This window comes from Scyliorhinus canicula, chromosome 10, assembly GCF_902713615.1.
Source record: "Scyliorhinus canicula chromosome 10, sScyCan1.1, whole genome shotgun sequence".
Classification (NCBI taxonomy): Eukaryota; Metazoa; Chordata; class Chondrichthyes; order Carcharhiniformes; family Scyliorhinidae; genus Scyliorhinus; species Scyliorhinus canicula.
The window spans coordinates 156432264-156450412 of NC_052155.1; the positions used below are offsets into that span (position 1 = coordinate 156432264).

Sequence of the window (18149 nt, forward strand, 5' to 3'; positions counted from 1 at the left end):
CAGTTAGGATATAGACAGCAGAAAATTAGGCATGCTAAAATCTTTGTAAAGTGAAATATGGGAGGCTGACCATGTGAACCCTGGAATAGTGAAGTCTAGATGTAGCAAAGCTAGATCAGAGCTTAAGAAGACGAGTTGAGGCAGGGATGGAGTTGGAGTAGTGTTACATGGGGGGAGGGGGGGGGGGGAGTAGTTGCTTTTGGTGATCGAGCAGATACATGGTCAGAAGCTAATTTCTGGATCAAATATGACATCAAGGTTGCACATGGTCTTGTCAGGCTCAGATTCTGTCCTGGTGGAAAAACAAAGTCAGTGGTAAGGGAACAATCTGGTGGAACTGAAAGCAATTGATTTGCTCTTAATATTTAAGATGTGGTGGACTGGGGTGGGCACAGTACCAGGCCTTACAACTCGAGGTTAAAATCCAATAGGTTTCTTTGGAATCACTAGCTTTTGGACTGCAGCTCCTTCAACAGGCTAGTGAGCTAGTGATTCCAAACAAACCTGTTGGCATTTAACCTGGTGTTGTAAGACCTCTTAATATTTAAGACTTGCTTACTCACCACTCATTCCCAGTCAACGCACAAGCATGGCAACGCACAGACCTGCTCCTCACTTTGGGATGCCGAAATCACAAGGCTTTTCAAAGCTGTGGATGAGAGGCAGGGCACCATGTTCCCCCAAGGGGATTGAAGGGTCAGCAATGTGGCAGTGGCAGGGCCTATCAATGCGGCAGCATGATGAGGAGGACTGCTGTCCAATGTTAGAAGAAGACCAACGAGCTGAGCTGCAAGGGTAAGTTACCACCACTCCCCTGGCATCGGTTCCACCTGCCATACCTCCAAACATCACCTCCCGAATCAACTGGCTCGTGCTTGTTCCTCCGAACCCCCTGGTATCCACCAGCAGAATGCTTCATGTCTATGTGCGGTGCCCACACATGCTATCTGCAATCAAGTGTGCAGCTCACAAAGCACACTCTTCATCCCCGTTGGTGGAGATAGCCCATAATCAACAGAAAAGGGCCAAGATACGGGGGAGAATCCCAGAGATTCAAGTCCTCACCCCTATGAGGAAGGGGCCCTGGAAATTGCAGGGTTGCCCAAGGAGAGAGCAGTCACTGATAGCGAGGTTGGCACCCCATCCGGAGTCATACCCCACCCCAGCCATTGAAGAGACCACCTCGAGGAGAGCTCCGTGAAGACCACTGGCGAGCTGCCATTGCTATCACCCGCACCTTCCATCAGCGTAGAGATAGACACCTCGGTGGGCGACATTAGTGGACAGAGAGCACCACAGTTGTTGATGCACATCAGGTGGAGGCAGAATCTTCCAAGGGAGACAGCAGGACACAGCTGGGTCCCAGCCAAATGCCAAACCTCTGGACAAGGTTATCCCAGAGCTGATGCATATGATAGGACACGGCCATGAGATTCAGAAGGGGGTGTCAGCAACATTCCAGCTGATGGCAAGGCCGATTGGAGGGGTCCCAAAGGTTGCTGGCACAGGAGATGGTGCCGACAATGCGTGGCACCGAGGGCAACACTGGTAGGGTGGCTTTGCACTGGAAAATGATGTTGTATGAGAAACGGTTGAGGACTCTGGGTCTGTACTCGTTGGAGGTTAGAAGGATGAGGGGGGATCTTATTGAAACTTACAGGATACTGCAAGGCCTGGATAGAGTGGACGTGGAGAGGATGTTTCCACTTGTAGGAAAAACTATAACCAGAGGACACAATCTCAGACTAAAGGGACGATCCTTTAAAACAGAGATGAGGAGGAATTTCTTCAGCCAGAGGGTGGTGAATCTGTGGAGCTCTTTGCTGCAGAAGGCTGTGGAGGCCAATTCACTGTGTGTCTTTAAGACAGAGATAGATAGGTTCTTGATTAATAAGGGGATATGGGGTTATGGGGAGAAGACAGGAGAATGGCGATGAGAAAAATATCAGCCATGATTGATGGTGTAGCCGAGTGGAATAATTCTGCTCCTATATCTTATGGTCTTATGAAACATTCGCACGGTGTCCGCGGACTAGTGGCTTTGACACCAATGGGGAGTCTCCAGGACTGGCAGTGCTAGATGTCTCAGTGGCCTCTGGAGTTCACTCCAGCTGCCCCTCGTCCCGTGGAGTCCCCCAGGTCCCTACGGGCATCATCAAGGAGCAGGAAGCAGTTGAGGTCAACCCAGGCCTGTCACCAAGGAAACTATGGCCGTCTCCATTTCTTCCGAATCCCAATCTTTACACCGGCGCATCCCAAAGGCAGCGTGCAGAACAGTATAGCCAGTGACACCGGGAAGTCGGCCGGGGCACCTCTTACTCTAGGCCCTTACGTCGGCCAAGGGTATCAAAGACCACATGGCACAGAAAGCAGCAGGCTGCCTCCACCCCTGATGCATTCTAGATCTAACACTAGACCACAGAAGATCATGAAGAGTGAGGAATACTGAGTGGGCACTGGAAGGGATGGCAGCAGACATTATCTGTATATAGGGGGGTGTGGAAATCTGTCACAGTGAAATGCCATTGGCGCTCTATACAGCAGTCGAACCCAATCCACGAAACCACAGCCAAACCCGAACCAACCCAGCATCTCCAACAAATACGGCCACTCCACCCGATTGAAAGCCTTCTCCACATCCATTGCCACCACCACCTCCATCTCCTACCCCTTCGATGGCACCGTAATGACATTGAGCAACATTTGCACATTTGTCGACAGCTGCCACCCCTTCACAAACCCCATCTAGCCTCTCCCATCACCCCCGGCACACTATCCTCTATCCAGGACGCTAACACCTTCACGTCCACATTTAACAGCAATATCGGGCGGTACACCCACACTACTGAGTCCTTATCCTTCTTTAATATCAACAAAATGAATACCTGCGACAGTGTAGGGGGAAGCACCCCTCCTTCCCTCGATTCATTGTACATCCTCTCAAGCAAAGGCCCCAGCTCCGCACCAAATGTCTTATAGAGCTCGATTGGAAAACCATTCGGCCGGGGCTCCCCTGCCTACATTGAGCCCACACAGTCCATCATCTCCCTCAGCCCAATCGGGGCCCCCAACCCCTGCACCTTCTCCTCATCCACTCTTGGAACTCCGTCCCATCCAAGAACTGCCTTATGCCTTCAACGCAAGTGGAGGCTCCGACTTATTCAACCTTTGTAAAAGTTGGTGCACCAACATCCTGCTCGCTTTTTCCTCATACTCATACACTGGCCCTACCGCCTTCCCCATGGACACCAACCCAACTCTATTTGGAGCCTCTGTCTCTCCTTTAATAGCACCTCCTCTGGCACCACCGAATACCTCTGATCCACTCTCAAAATCTCATCAACAATCCTCACTCTCTCCTCTCATTCCACCCTCTGTGCCCGAATTGAGATAAATTCACCCGTTACTGCCGCCTTAAGTGTCTCCCACAGCATGGAGCCTGTGACCTCCCCTGTGTCATTCAGCTTGACATAACTTTGGATGGTCGCCCTCACCCTCTCTGCCAACAATCCCACATCTAACCTCTACTGCGACCCCTGGGCCTCCCCTTGTGCCACCCAGTGCGGTGCATGATCAGAGACCACGATCACCGAATGGGTCACCGGCCAACGTCACCCTATCCATTACGAAAAATTAAATCCGGGAGTCCACCCAGTGCACATGCGGAAAATACGAGAACTCCTTCTCATTCGGTCTCCCAAACTTCCACAGGTTTTCCCGTACCCCTGCATATGGTCCACGAACCCTCTCAACTTGCTCGACGGTGGCAAAACCTTCAATGACCTGGGACAGGACCGATCAGCCTCTGATCCAGTGCCGTGTTAAAAACTCCCCCCATTATCAGCCAGTGCGTGTCCAGATATGGGATCTTCCCTAATACCGGTCTCATGAAATCCACGTTGTTCCAACTTTGGGCATAAACGTTCACCCAAAACCACAGGCGTCCCCTCCAGTTTCCCACAAACCACCACGCATCTGTCTCCGGGGTCAGCTACACTACTGTCAACCTCAAAGGCCAATTTCTTGTTGACCAGCACTGCCACCCTCCTCGTCTTCATGCCCAACCCCGAGTGGAACATCTGGCTAACCCATCCCTTCCTCGGTCTCGTCTGTTCACCCAATTTCAGGTGTGTCTCCTGAAGAAATACAATGTCCGCCTTCAAACTGCCCAAATGTATGAAAACACTTTCATGTTTAACCGGCCCATTCAACCCCGCATGTAACCAATCGGGTCGGGGGCTCCCCGCCCCCACTTCCCTGCTGATCAGCCACAACCCTCTTTAGCCAGCTCCCCCTGGGCCTGTGTCTTGCACTTTTCTGGGCCTACCCCAAGATGTCTGCCACCATCCCTCCCGAACCAACTGCGCCACACCAACCCCGCACGTCAGCATCCAGCCTCTCTCCCCATAACCGAACAAAGAACCAACCTATTGCCCCCTCTCCCACTCCCTCCTCCTGACAACCCCCCCACCCCCCTCCCACGTCACTCCCATTAACGAGCCCAACCAGCTAGCATGGTGGCCCCTGCCCAGGGCCTTTGGCTACCCCCCCCATCCCCCCAAACCCCAAACCTATGAGAAAAAACAAAAGTCACACTCACCCGCTCCACTCCCCTCATCGGAACATTCGCCAATCCACTCACCCTATGTGTCCACACTCGATACAAAACACCACTCCAAAGTTCAATGTCCTCATCCCTTACCAGTCCATAGTCTCTCATAAAAACTTTTGCGTCCTCCGGCGAGTCAAAAGAAACTCTTGGTTCTGATGTGTAACCCAGATGAGCTGGATACAGAACCCCAAACTTCACTCCCTTCTTGGAGCGACCTTGATCCGGTGGCACCCGGCCTCCAGGTCTGTTGATAAATGCGCAGTTCGTTCTCTTCCAATGTGCTACTTTGTCTTGCCTCACCCACCTCATAATCTTCTCCTTTTCGAGAAAATGATGCAGCCTGCCACCATTGCCCTCGGTGGGACCCCCACCTGTGGGCTCCTCCTCCGTGCCCTGTGCGCTCGGTCCAGCTCGAGAGGACAGTCAAATACCCCCTCCCCCCATCAGCTCTCCCACATGTTCGCCACGTACGCGGTGGCCTGCGATCCTTCAATACCTTTCGGCATCCCCACGATCAGGAGACTTTGCCTTCTGGAGCGGTTCTCAAGGTCCTCCGACTTCTCCCTTCGCCTTTTCTGGTGGCTCGTCACTATCCCCATCTCCGCCTCCAGTGAGGTCAACTGACCTTTGTACCCCTCCACACCCCGCGTCCTCCATCTTTTGGATCACAAAGCCCTGTGTCTCCAGCCTCTTCTCCATACGCTCAATCGCCGCCCTGAGCGGCTCCACTACCTTAGCGAGGTCCTCAAAGGCCTCCTTCCTTTGCTGCTGTAACTTGCTATTAACGAATCCCACCAGTTGCCCCATAGACCACTGGGAGGGGTGGCAGCACTGACCCCCTACTCTCCGCCATCTTAAACTCTCTTGCTCAAGCTGCTGCCTCTTTGTCGTTGCGCTCCTCGTCCGGTGAACCATAAACCAGTCCCATCAGAGGACATTCCCTCAGTACTCGTGCACCTTTGCCATCAAACACCACACAATTAGGGTGGGGATGGACTGAAAACATCCACCAAATATGCGGCCACTCACTCCATGGCCGCCACCGCAAACCCCCCACCCATTAGCCTTCTTGAATAATGGTACCATATTCCCTGTCCAGTCCTCTGGCACCTCTCCTGTGGTCAGAGAAGGCTTGAAAATTGTCAGAGCTTCTGCAACCTCCTCTCTTACCTCCCACAGCAGCCTGCATCAAATCTGGGCCTGGGGGTTTCTCCTTTTTCTCCAGCCTGCTGAAACTGTTAATACCGCCTCTCCCTCAATGTTAATTTGTTTAAGTACATCACAGTCCCTCTCCCTGATCTATACCTACCTACATTGTCCTTCTCCATAATGAACACAGATGCAAAGTACTCCTTATAACCTCCCCTACATCTTCCGGCTCCACACACACATTGCCATGTTGACTGCTAATGGGCCCTCCTTTCATTGTCACCCTCTTGCCCGTAACATACTTACAAACACTTTTAGATTTTTATTTATGTTGTTTATGTCCCCCTCCTTGCTCTCGTAATTTTTTTTTAAGTAATCCCCTGCACTCTTTGTGCTCTTCAGCATCTGCCATAAGCCCCCCTTTTCTTTCTTTATTTGTTCTTTATCCGTCTCTGGATATCTGTTGACATTGAGGGTTCTCTGGACTTGTTGCTCCCACCCTTCACCTTTATGGGAACATGTGAGCTCTGTGCTGTCTCCATTTCCTTTTCGAATGAATCCCACTTCTCTAATGTAGATTTCCATATGTTATGACCCCCCTGGGCTAGTGCGCGGTCAATTCCAGCCCCACTTGACGCAGAATCGCAACATAATTGAAATTAATAAATATTTCTTAGAAAAAGGCCCAAAGTCTTTGGCCCTTAGTTGCCCAATAACTACAGTCACCAGGTTTGTAAATGTAAACACAATTAAGTTTATTAATAATAACTATAATTACATGCAGCAAATACAACAGGTTAACCATTATCTAATTCCTAACCCCCCTCCACTTAAACACAGAGGGGAGAAGAGGGGGGTAAATTAATAAGTAAAAGGGATAAAAGTCTTTGTTTCAGATGGTTCTCTTACAGCACACCTTCCTTCAACCTAGGCTTTCAGTTCAAGATTCCTGGCCAGGATTCTCCGAAAATGGGGCTACATCGCCACGCCGGTGGAAAACGGGCGCGAATCACTCCAGACTTTTTTCAAAAAGTCCAGAGTGACTCCGACTTCAAGAGGGATAGCCGGGCCCCGGCGTGCGCCCCGCAGCTCCTGCTGCCGATATGGGGCCCTGCAATTCCGGCCGCGGGTCTGCGGTTGCGCGCAGCGGCCGGTTTCGTGCCGGCCCCTGCGCAACATGGTGGAGCCACACAGTGGGCCGGCGTGGAAGTAGATAGGCCCCCGGATCGCGAGCACCCACCAATCGGAAGCCCCCGATCGCTGGCCTGGCTGTCGTGGAAGCCCCCCTCTCCCACCGGAGTCTGATTATTTTTCCCCCCTCCACCAGGACGGCCACCGTGGCCGCGAGTCAGAGCTCCTGGAAGCACGCTGGTGGAACTCGAGCGGTCGACCGCGGAGAATCGCTGCGGGGGCCTTTTTCAATGGCTCCCGACCGGTGCCGCGACGGGGGCCGATTCGCCGGTTGCCGGAGAATCGCGTCCCGACGTCTGAGCCGATCACAGGTCTGAGACCCCATTCTCTGCCCCCACGCCAAGTGTGATTTCGGCGCGGAGGCTCGAAAAATCCCGGCCCCTGTTTCAAGTCTGTAATGGTTTTCACTGTAATTCATTGAGGTCTCTGCAGTTTCAGAAATACAGCAGCTATACAGCTTTTCTGGTGAAAAACAAGGAAGAAAGAGGGGACATATCCTTTCCTCTGAGTGTGCCGGACTCCAACTAAACTTCCTTTGTGTCGTAATCCACGGGAGGCAGGAGTTCCGTCACCACACCAATATTTATTTACAATAACGATATTACAGGAGCAGCTACAAACAGTGCTGCTAGCAGTCCAGTCAACTTAAGACTGGATCGCAAAGCCTACACAGGTGCTTATATGGGCCCCCTCAATGAGCTATCATTGAGGGAGCTCATACTCCAATTGGCCAACCAATAAAGCCAATAGGAGTTCATTACACTTTGGCTCTCTGAAAATCATCCCACTCAGGCAGGACCCAATCACCGTCTGTTACCAGGCAGAATATGGCCTTTTGGCCAGTTCGTTGGCCAACATCCTACCAATCAAACCAAGCCCACCGATCTCTCAGATGCCAAAAAGTCTGAGTTTAGCTGCTTAAAACTAGCACAATGTACAAGGACGTACCTTGAGTTCCTCATTTCCCCTGCTTGTCTTAAAGATATATGCCCATTCAACATCCATGGATCAAAATGATAACAGTGAAAATAACAAAAGGGAATCAACAGGGCACTTGCACCTGCAAGTAGCTACTCCAAGCCGACTTAGAACATAGAACATACAGTGCAGAAGGAGGCCATTCGGCCCATTGAGTCTGCACCGTCCCACTTAAGCCCTCACTTCCACCCTATCCCCATAACCCAATAACCCATCCTAACCTTTGTTTTGAACACTAAGGGCAAGTTAGCATCACCCTAACCTGCACGTTTATGGACTGTGGGAGGAAACCGTAGCACCAAGAGGAAACCCGCGCAGACACAGGGAGAACGTGCAGACACCGCACAGACAGTGACCCAGCGGGGAATCAAACCTGGGACTCTGGCGCTGTGAAGCACAGTGCTAGCCACTTGTGCTACCGAGCTGCCCTTTGTTTTGCCAAATCCTGTCTCATCCTATTAAAATTGGCCTTTTCCCCCCAATTCAGAACCTTTATTTCTGATCCATCTTTGTCCCTTTCCATAGCTACCTTAAATCCGACTGAGTTATGGTCACTGTCACCAAAATGCTCCCCCACTGAACCTTCTACCACCTGCCTGGCTTCACTCCCTAAATCTAGGTGCAGCACTGCCCCATCTCTTGAAGGGATTACCAGGATATACACAGCATTGAATAAAGAGAAAAAGGGAAGCTTATGGCTGATATCGAGCGCTCAAAACAGCAGAAGCCCTAGAGGAGTTTAGCATGTGCACGAAGGAACTTAAACAGAAAATTAGGAGAGCAAAAAGGGGGACATGAAAGGATACTGGCAGGTAAAATAAAATAAAAATCTAAGTTGTTTTGCAAGTGCTTTAGGGGTAAATGAATAATTAGGGAAAGAGTAGGGTCCATTAAGAACCACGGTGGTAATTTGTGTATGGCGTAAATCAGTGGTTTGTGTTGGTGTTCACTACTGAAGGGGTCGGTGTGGGTATAGAAATCGGGGAGAATTAAATAAATTAGCATAGTCTGAGGTTCTGAGTGGTCTGGCAGGCCTAAAAGTAGATACATCTACAGTGGCGGATGCAATGTATCCCAGGCTGCTGAATGAGGCAAGGGAGGAAATAACAGGGCCTCAGGCAATAATTTTCAACTCCACTCTGGCCACAGGAGATGTGCCAGAGGACTGGAGGATAATCAATGTGGGACTATTATTCAAGAAGGGAGGAAAGGAGAAACCAGGAAACTGCAGGCCAGTCAGTCTAACCTCAGTGGTGGGCAATTTAGTGGAAGCAATTCTGAGAGACAGAATTAATCTGCATTTGGAGAGGCAGGGATTAATCAAGCATTGTTTTGTTGAGGGGAGGTCATGCCTGACCAATGTGATTTAATTTTTCGAAGAGGTGACCAGGTGTGTAGATGAGGGCAATGCATTTGACATAATCTAAGTGGATTTCAGCCAGGCTTTGATAAGGTCCCACATTGAAGACTGATCGCGAAGGTCAGAGCCCATGGAATCCAAGAGAATTTGGCAAATTGGCTCAGTGGCAGGAAATCAAGGATGATGGTCGAGGTGTGTTTTTCTGTTTGGAAGTCTTGAGTTCAGAGAGATTCCGCAAGGATCAGTGTTGGGGCCTTTGCTGTTTGTGGTTGAGATAAGTGATTTAGACTTGAATGCAAGAGGGTTGATCGGTAAGTTCATGGGTGATGTGAAAATTGGTAGGGTGGGAAATAGTGAGGAGGATAGCCTCAGATTGCAAGAGGATATAGACAGGCTGGTCAGAGGGGCTGATCAGTGGTAAATGGAATTCACTCCGGATAAATGTGAGGTGATGCACCTGGCAGGACAAACAAGGCAAGGAAATACATGATAAACGGCAGGACCCTGCGAAGCACCGAGAATCGGGGATCTTGCGGTGAATGTACACTGGTCCCTTACAGGGCAAATGGATAAATTGGTTAAGAAGGCATATGGTATACTTATCTTAAGGGCAGGGAAGATATGCTGGAACTGTATAAAACATTGATTAGGCCACAGCTAGATATTGTGTGCAGTTCTGGATACCACATTATAGGAGGGATGTGATATCATTGGAAAGGATGTAGGTCATTGGAAAGGGTGCAGAGGAGATTTACCAGGATGTTGCCTGGGCTGGAAAGGATTAGTTATGAAGAGAGATTGGCCTGACTTGGGTTGTTTTCCTTGGAGTATAGGACACTGAAGGGGACATGATTGAGATATATAAAATTATGAGGGGCATAGATAGAGCAGACAGGAATAAACCTTTCCCTTTGGTGGAGGACTGGGGGCATAGATTTAAGGTAAGGGACAAGAGGTTTGGAGGGGACGTGAAGGAATATTGTTTCACCCAGAGGGTAGTGGGAATGTGAAACTCGCTGTCTGAAAGGGTGGTGGAGGCAGAGACCCTTATAACAGTTAAGAAGTATTTAGATGTGAGCTTGCGATGCCAAAGCATATGCAGCTTTGGGCCAAATGCTGGAAATTTGGGATTAGAATAGTTAGGTAGTTATTTTTGACTGGTGCAGACACAATTGGCTGAAGAGCCTTTTCGATGCTGTGGACCACTATCACTCTCTGACTCTTTGTTGCGTATGTGATCTCAAGACTTATTGCATAGAATATACCATGGTGTACTTGCAAGATTTTCATTCCAAATGTATTCTGTTTAAAATCAGTTGTGCTGACAATAAATTTAATCTGTCAGTTGCTCACAATATAGGCAGCCCAACTGATTAATATGCTTTGCTTGGTAAAAGTTGAACGGGAAGTTTCCTGATCAATCATTTCTTGTATTTGCTGACACGTTAGATGGAGTTTAGAAAAAGAGGCTTGAAGCAGAGGTAGTTTGTACCTTTTATGCTTGCTTGCAGAATATAATTTATGCTACTCTGTGTTTCATTTGGAGCTATGGCAGTGAGAATATTTATGACAATGACACCAGTCTTTCCTCATTTTGACAGCATTATTGAGGCCAGTTGCCAGCAGTAGTATGGATGATTGAATAAATGTTTCTTCGACGCATTTCATTTTACGGAACTGTCACCATTGTCATATTGATGCAGTTATACTCGTCGTCTTTCTTGTCTTCCATCCATTCTTGTTCTGAGCGTTGGCTGCAGTATCAACAATCTTTCACCATTAATTTATTTTCTCCGCTGCCTGTCTCATCGAGAGGCCAGTCCACATTCTGATATTATCTGTCCATGCCATCTTGTGTTTTCGTTGTGTGAATTTTCCAGCTGTTTTGCCTTGCATTATTTCCTTTTATAAACACATGCTTCCTGTTCGCATCACATGCCCAAAATATGTGCGTTTCCTCGATATCACTACCTTAAACATGTTCCTGTTAACACCAGCTTTCTTGCACTCCCATTCATTTGTCTGCTTGGCTATCCATGATCCACGTAATATCCGTCTGGGGCCTTTCATTTCAAATGCTCTTACTTGAGCCGTGGCACGTTTACTCGATGGTCTGGCTTTCACAGCCAAACATTGTCACCGGCCGCATAAAACTTTCAGAAAACTAATATTAATTGTAATTGAGATGCTGTGGCTATTCCATACTCCTTTAAGAAAGTTTACGCAATGCCCCTTTTTAAGTCTTGCCTGAATTTCTTTTGCGCTGGGTGAACAAAGTTTTTTTTTTTTAAATGTAGGATACACAATTCACTTTTCTCAATTAAGGGACAATTTAGCATGGCCAATCCACCTAGCCTGTACATCTTTGGGTTGTGCGAGCGAAACCCACGCAAACACGGGGAGAATGTGCAAACTCCACACGGACAGTGACCCAGAGCCAGGATCAAATCTGGGACCTCGGCGCCGTGAGGCAGCAGGGCTAACCCACTGCGTCACCGTGCTGCCCGAGTGAACAAAGTTAGTGGAAGGTATTAATCTGTTCAAGCTGAATTCTATTAATCAGAACCTTGTAGGTCTTTCCACTCATCCACATCATTTTCATCTTGTCAATTTAAAAACATTTAAAAAAAATATATTTCAAATTTTTTCCAATTGAGGGGCAATTTAGCATGGCCAATCAACCTACCCTGCACTTCTTTGGGTTGTGCGGATGAGATCCATGCAGACACGGGGATAATGTGCAAACTCCACACGGACAGTAATCGGGGCTGGGATTGAACCTGGGTCCTCGGTGCTGGGAGGCAGCAGTGCTAACCACTGTGCCACCATGCCGCCTGTCATCAACATAGTGAACATTCAAAACTCGCCAATCACCCATTGGGATCCCACCTTCATAACCATCATGTGTCTCTCTTTCTGCCAGGATGTTGAAAAATGAAAAAAAATGAAATGAAAATCGCTTATTGTCACAAGTAGGCTTAAAATGAAGTTACTGTGAAAAGCCCCTAGTCGCCACATTCCGGCGCCTGTTCGGGGAGGCTGTTACGGGAATCGAACCGTGCTGTTGGTCTGCTTTCAAAACCAGCGATTTAGCCCTGTGCTAAACAGCCCCTAGGATAGCCCCAGGATGTTGAATGAATGTGGTGAGTGGACCCACCCCTGTTCAACACACCTTTTGACTCCGAACCATTCTGAGAGGGTGCCGGCAACTCTGACCCTAGCTTATTGCTTATGATAAAGCTTGTCTGGAAAATCGATAAAATATGGTGGGTGCACCCATGTCTAGCATTGTCAATCAGAACCTCTTGCGTGAGGCCAAATTGAATACCTTCCCAAAGTCCATGTTCCTCAACTTTGCACGTTATGATCCTAACATTAGTGATTTAATCTCTGGTTCCTCTTTCATATCAAAATTCAGCTTGCTCATCAGCAATCTCTTTTTATAGATCCATTCCAGGAAGATTCTAAGCAAGATTTTACTAGTGTGAGAAATCAAAGATACTTATGGATTTAAGGAAAATGGATAAAACAAAATGGAGTATGGGGAATCTGCTTTGGCGTTGAGAGGTCCTTTATTGTCTGCCAATGTGAATAGAGCCACACAAGGCTGGAAGTTAGTCTGCTTGTTCGGACAGGATGCTAAAATGCATGCAATGTTTTTGGAACGTTCCATTGAGAAGGCATTAAAATGTATAATATTCACAGGAGTCCCGAAAAGGTTTAAGCACACAAGTTTATTCTCTTAAAGAAAAATAAGGCCAGCTGGAATCGCCTGAAGCTGGTTTCAATCCTGGCCGCTTTTAACTGCCAAGTTCAGCCAGTGCCAGCTGTTAGGTCTCCGCCCCTCAGCTGGGGAGCTCGTATTCCATGAGCCATCCCGGGAGATCAATTGGGTCATCCCCATCGGTCTCATGAGGGTTGTTACAAAATGCAACAAATCTTTCTGTGGATTTAATGGCTGCTTTTGTTAAATACCTGCAGAAGCTGGATCACAATAGCCCAGCAGACTTCTTGGCTGTAAGACACAGAATGGGTGTGAGGTGAAAGCCATTCTATCACAAGGAAATGCTAATGGTGAAATCGAACACTATTGTACATTAGTGCTCATGTCGTCAGAGACTACTTGCATGGCAAATGGGATACAGATACTGTGGTTACCTGACAGAAACCAGATTGTGATGAGGAGCATTTTATTAATACACATTTGTGACAGCAGCCTCAGACAGTCTGGGAAACGAGCGAGGAGGGAACCGACGCAACCCAGCAAAGTAAAGCCTAAAATCCACCAGCAGGATTTGAAAAACTAGAGTGAAGCTGCTGCTTTAAGCAGTAAGCCACTATGAATCCGTTATCAGAAATTTCCAGCCTCCATTTCTTTAGAGAACCAAAAGGGAGTTATCAGTCTTGCAACGTTTCAAGCTTTAATTTTCCTTTTATTCATGCAAGGGATGTGGCTCAGCCTGTATTTATTGTCCATCACGGAGTTTCCTTGACAAGGTGGCGGTGATCTGCTACCTTGAACAGCTGCAGTTTATGTGGTGTAGGTACACCTGCAGTGCTGTTGGGGAGGAAGTTCTAGTGTTTAAACCTAGTGACAATGAAGGAACAGTAATACATTTCCAAGTCAGGATGATGAGCCTAGGTTATTGCTATGCAATTGCCGCTTGATAACAATGTGTAAGTGGGTGCAGAGGCTGGTGATGGTCTAGGAGGCTGGTTGAGGCGGTTGCCTCCCATTCTTCAAAAAGTACCTGGATGAGCACTTGGCACGTCATAGCACTCAAAGCTATAGGCCAAGTATTGGCAAATTGGATTAGGTGTTTTTCATGCTCCGGTGCAGAGTCGATGGGCCGAAGGGCCTCTTTTGCGCTGTATTATTCTGTTATTCTATTATTCTGTTTGCCTGTTCTTGAAAGTCGACACTCAAGTAATTAAAACACTTGCTCTTTAGAACACAGCTATCTGCAGCCAGTTGAAAGATGGAAAAAGTGAACCATCTTGCTGGTTTAGCTCAGTGGGCTAGACAGCTGGTTTGTGATGCAGAACAAGGCCAGTAGTGTGGGTTCAATTCCCGTACCAGCTGAGAATTCTGAATTCTCCCTCTGTGTACCCGAACAGGCGCCGGAATGTGACCACTAGGGACTTTTCGCAGTAACTTCATTGCAGCGTTAATGTAAGCCTACTTGTGACAATAACCATATTACCATACTGACAATTGATGTCAGTACACTTGATGTAATTTATCAGACACTTGATTATTTTATTCCCCCGCTGTTGGGATTTGTCATAAACTCTGTCTTGTTCTGCAGGCATGCATTTATGACAGAGCTGGACTTGGCTTCAGTAAGAGAATATTCCAGAATGAAACAGCTGGACTGAAAACGTTATGGAGGGGGTCGACAACAGGAAGGTAATCAGTGGAATAAATAATAAGTTGAGATAGTTAAATTTAAACGAAGCAAAAATGGCAATTTTGTTTGAGAGTTTGTATTTTGAGATGACCGCCTGTCTTACTTCTTTACCAGTATAGAATGCAATTAAGCCCACTAAGTTCATAGTTTGCATTTGTTTTAGTTGGCGCATGCCTGGTGTTCCTGTCTTAGTTACATTCTGACGGAAATAAACAAATGATAACTTATTCTATGATGGAGATTAGTTAAATTATTAGACCATGTTCATAAATCAAGGCTTATTTTCCCTTAAGTATAGGACATTAAGGGATGATCTAATTGAGATGATTAAGATAATTAAAGGCTTTTCTGCCTTAGGTAGAGATAAATTATTTCTGCCAGTGAGGAAGTCCAGAACAAGGGCAAAAACCTTAAAGTTAGGTGACAGGAAGCACTTCTTTACCTAAAAGAACATGCATATATGAATGTGTGAATTGGGAGCATGAGTAGGCTATTCAGCCCCTCGAGCCTGCTGTGCCATTCAGTATAATCGCATATAAGATCCCTTTTTTTTTAAATTTAGAGTACCCAATTCATTTTTTAAAATTTCCAATTAAGGGGCAATTTAGTGTGGCCAATCCACCTACCTTACACATCTTTGGGTTGTGGGGGAAAAACCCACGCAAACACGGGGAGAATGTGCAAACTCCACACGGACAGTGACCCAGAGCTGGGATCGAACCTGGGATATCGGCGCCGTGAGACAGCAGTGTTATTCACTGCGCCACCGTGCTGCCCCGAGATCCCTTATTTTGAAAATGTGTCCCCGGTTCTTGTTTCTCCCGCTAGGGGAAACATCCTTTCCGCATTTACTCTTTCAAGTCCCCTCAGGATCTTATATGCTTCAATAAGGTCACCTATCATTATTCTAAACTTCAATGGCGCAACTGTTTTAATCTTTTCTCATTGGATAAACCCCTCATCCCAGGAATCAGTTGAATGAACCTTCTTTGAACTGCTTCTAATGCAATGATGTGCTTTCTTAAATAAGGTACATAGTACATGAAACAGTACATAGTACTCAAGATGCGGTCTCGCCATTAACCTAAATCACTGTGGCAAAATACCCCGACTATTATATTTCCTTCCCCTAGCAACAAACAATAGCATCCACAGAATCACAGAATAATACAGTGCGGAAGAAGCCCTTTGGCCCGTCGAGTCTGCATCGATGCATGAAATACACCTGACCTGTCTACCTAATCCCATTTGCCAGCACCTGAATGTTATAATGTGCCAAGTGTTCATCCAGCCTCTACCACCCTCCCAGGCAGTGCATTCTAGAGCCTCACCACCCTCTGGGTAAAAATCGTTTTCCCTCAAATCCCCCCTAAACCTTCTGCCCCTAACCTTGAACTTGTGTCCCCTCGTAACTGACCCTTCAACTAAGGGAAACAGCTGCTCTCTATCCACCCTGTCCACGCCCCTCATAATCTTGTACAGCTCGATCAGGTCGCTGCTCAGTCTCCTCTGCTTCAGTGAAAACAACCCAGTAGTTCACTGGCTCATCTATACAACCTTTCTGAAATAATGTGACCACGTTACTGTTCTCCAGTTCTCTGGCACCTCCCCCGTGTCCAGAGAGAAATTAAAAATTTCAGTCAGAGCCCCTGCAATCTCCTCCTTCGTCTTCCACAACTTCCTGGGACACGATTCATCTGGACATTGAGATTTGTTCACTTTAAAGCCTGCCAAAACCTCTAATGCCTTGTCACTCTGAATGACAATTTGCTCAAGAGCCTCACAGTCTCTCCCCCAGAGTTCCATATCTACCTCCTCATTCTCTTGTGTGAAAAGAGATGTGAAGTATTTGTTCAACACCCGACCAATGTCCTCCTTTTCCACCCACAGATTTCCCCCTTGGGCCCTGCTCTTTCCTTGGTTATCCTCCTCCCATTGATGTAATAATGATGATCTTTATTGTCACAGGTAGGCTTACATTAACATAGAACATACAGTGCAGAAGGGGGCCATTCGGCCCATCAAGTCTGCACCAACCCACTTAAGCCCTCACTTCCACCTATCCCAGTAACCCCTCCTAACCTTTTTGGTCACTAAGGGCAATTTATCATGGCCAATCTACTTAACCTGCACGTCTTTGGACTTGGGAGGAAACCGGAGCACCCGGAGGAAACCCACGCAGACACAGGGAGAACACATGCAGACTCCTCACAGACACTGACCCAGCGGGAAATCGAACCTGGGACCCTGGCGTTGTGAAGCCACAGTGCTAGCCACTTGTGCAACTGTGCTGCCCATAACACTGCAATTAAGTTACTGTGAAAACTTAGTTACGCTACTGGTTAGGGAGAATGTCACAGCTGTACTGTGGGAGGACACCTCAGAGGGAAGTGAGGCTATATGGGTACAGATCAGGAATAGGAAGGGTGCAATGACAATGTTGGGGGTTTACTACAGGCCACCCAACAGCCAGCGGGAGATAGAGAAACAGATAGGTAGACTGATTTTGGAAAGGAGTAAAAGGAACAGGGTTTTTGTGATGGGAGACCTTAACTTCCCCAATATTGACTGGGACTCACTTAGTGCTAGGGGCTTGGACGGGGCAGAGTTTGTAAGGAGCATCCAGGAGGGCTTCTTAAAACAATATGTAGATAGTCCAACTAGGGAAGGGGCTATACTGGACCTGGTATTGGGGAATGAGCCCGGCCAGGTGGTAGAAGTTTCAGTAGGGGAGCATTTCGGGAACAGTGACCACAATTCAGTAAGTTTTAAAGTGATGGTGGACAAGGATAAGAGTGGTCCTAGGGTGAATGTGCTAAATTGGGGGAAGGCTAATTATAACAATATTAGGTGGGAACTGAAGAACCTAGATTGGGGGCAGATGTTTGAGGGTAAATGAACATCTGATTTGTGGGAGGCTTTCAAATGACAGTTGAAAGGAATTCAGGACTGACCTGTTCCTGTGCGGAACAAGGATAAATACGGCAAACTTCGGGAACCTTGGATAACGAGAGGCATTGTAGGCATCGTCAAAAAGGAAAAGGAGGCATTTGTCGGGGCTAGAAAGCTGGGAACAGACGAAGCCTGTGTGGAATATAAGGAAAGTAGGAAGGAACTTAAGCAAGTAGTCAAGAGGGCTAAAAGGGGTCACGAAAAGTCAGTGGCAAATAGGGTAAAGGAAAATCCCAAGGCTTTTTACACGTACGTAAAAAGCAAGAGGGTAGCCAGGGAAAGGGTTGGCCCACTGAAGGACAGGCAAGGGAATCTATGTGTGGAGCCAGAGGAAATGGGCGAGGTACTACATGAATACTTTGCATCAGTATTCACCAAAGAGAAGGAATTGGTGGATGTTGAGTCTGGAGAAGGGTGTGTAGATAGCCTGGGTCACATTGAGATACAAAAAGACGAGGTGTTGGGCACCTTGAAAAAGGTAGATGAGTCTCCAGGA

The 18149-nt window shown here is 47.6% G+C and overlaps 1 protein-coding gene across 2 annotated transcripts in view; it reads left to right on the forward strand.

Annotated features, from left to right (window-relative positions):
• Positions 1-18149, forward strand: part of si:dkey-122a22.2 — a 181392-nt gene that overhangs the window by 57995 nt on the left and 105248 nt on the right. For both annotated transcript variants that reach the window (XM_038809979.1, XM_038809980.1), the window contains one exon: positions 14600-14700. In XM_038809979.1, coding sequence (XP_038665907.1) covers positions 14600-14700 — 101 coding nt within the window. The remainder of the gene's footprint in view (positions 1-14599; positions 14701-18149) is intronic.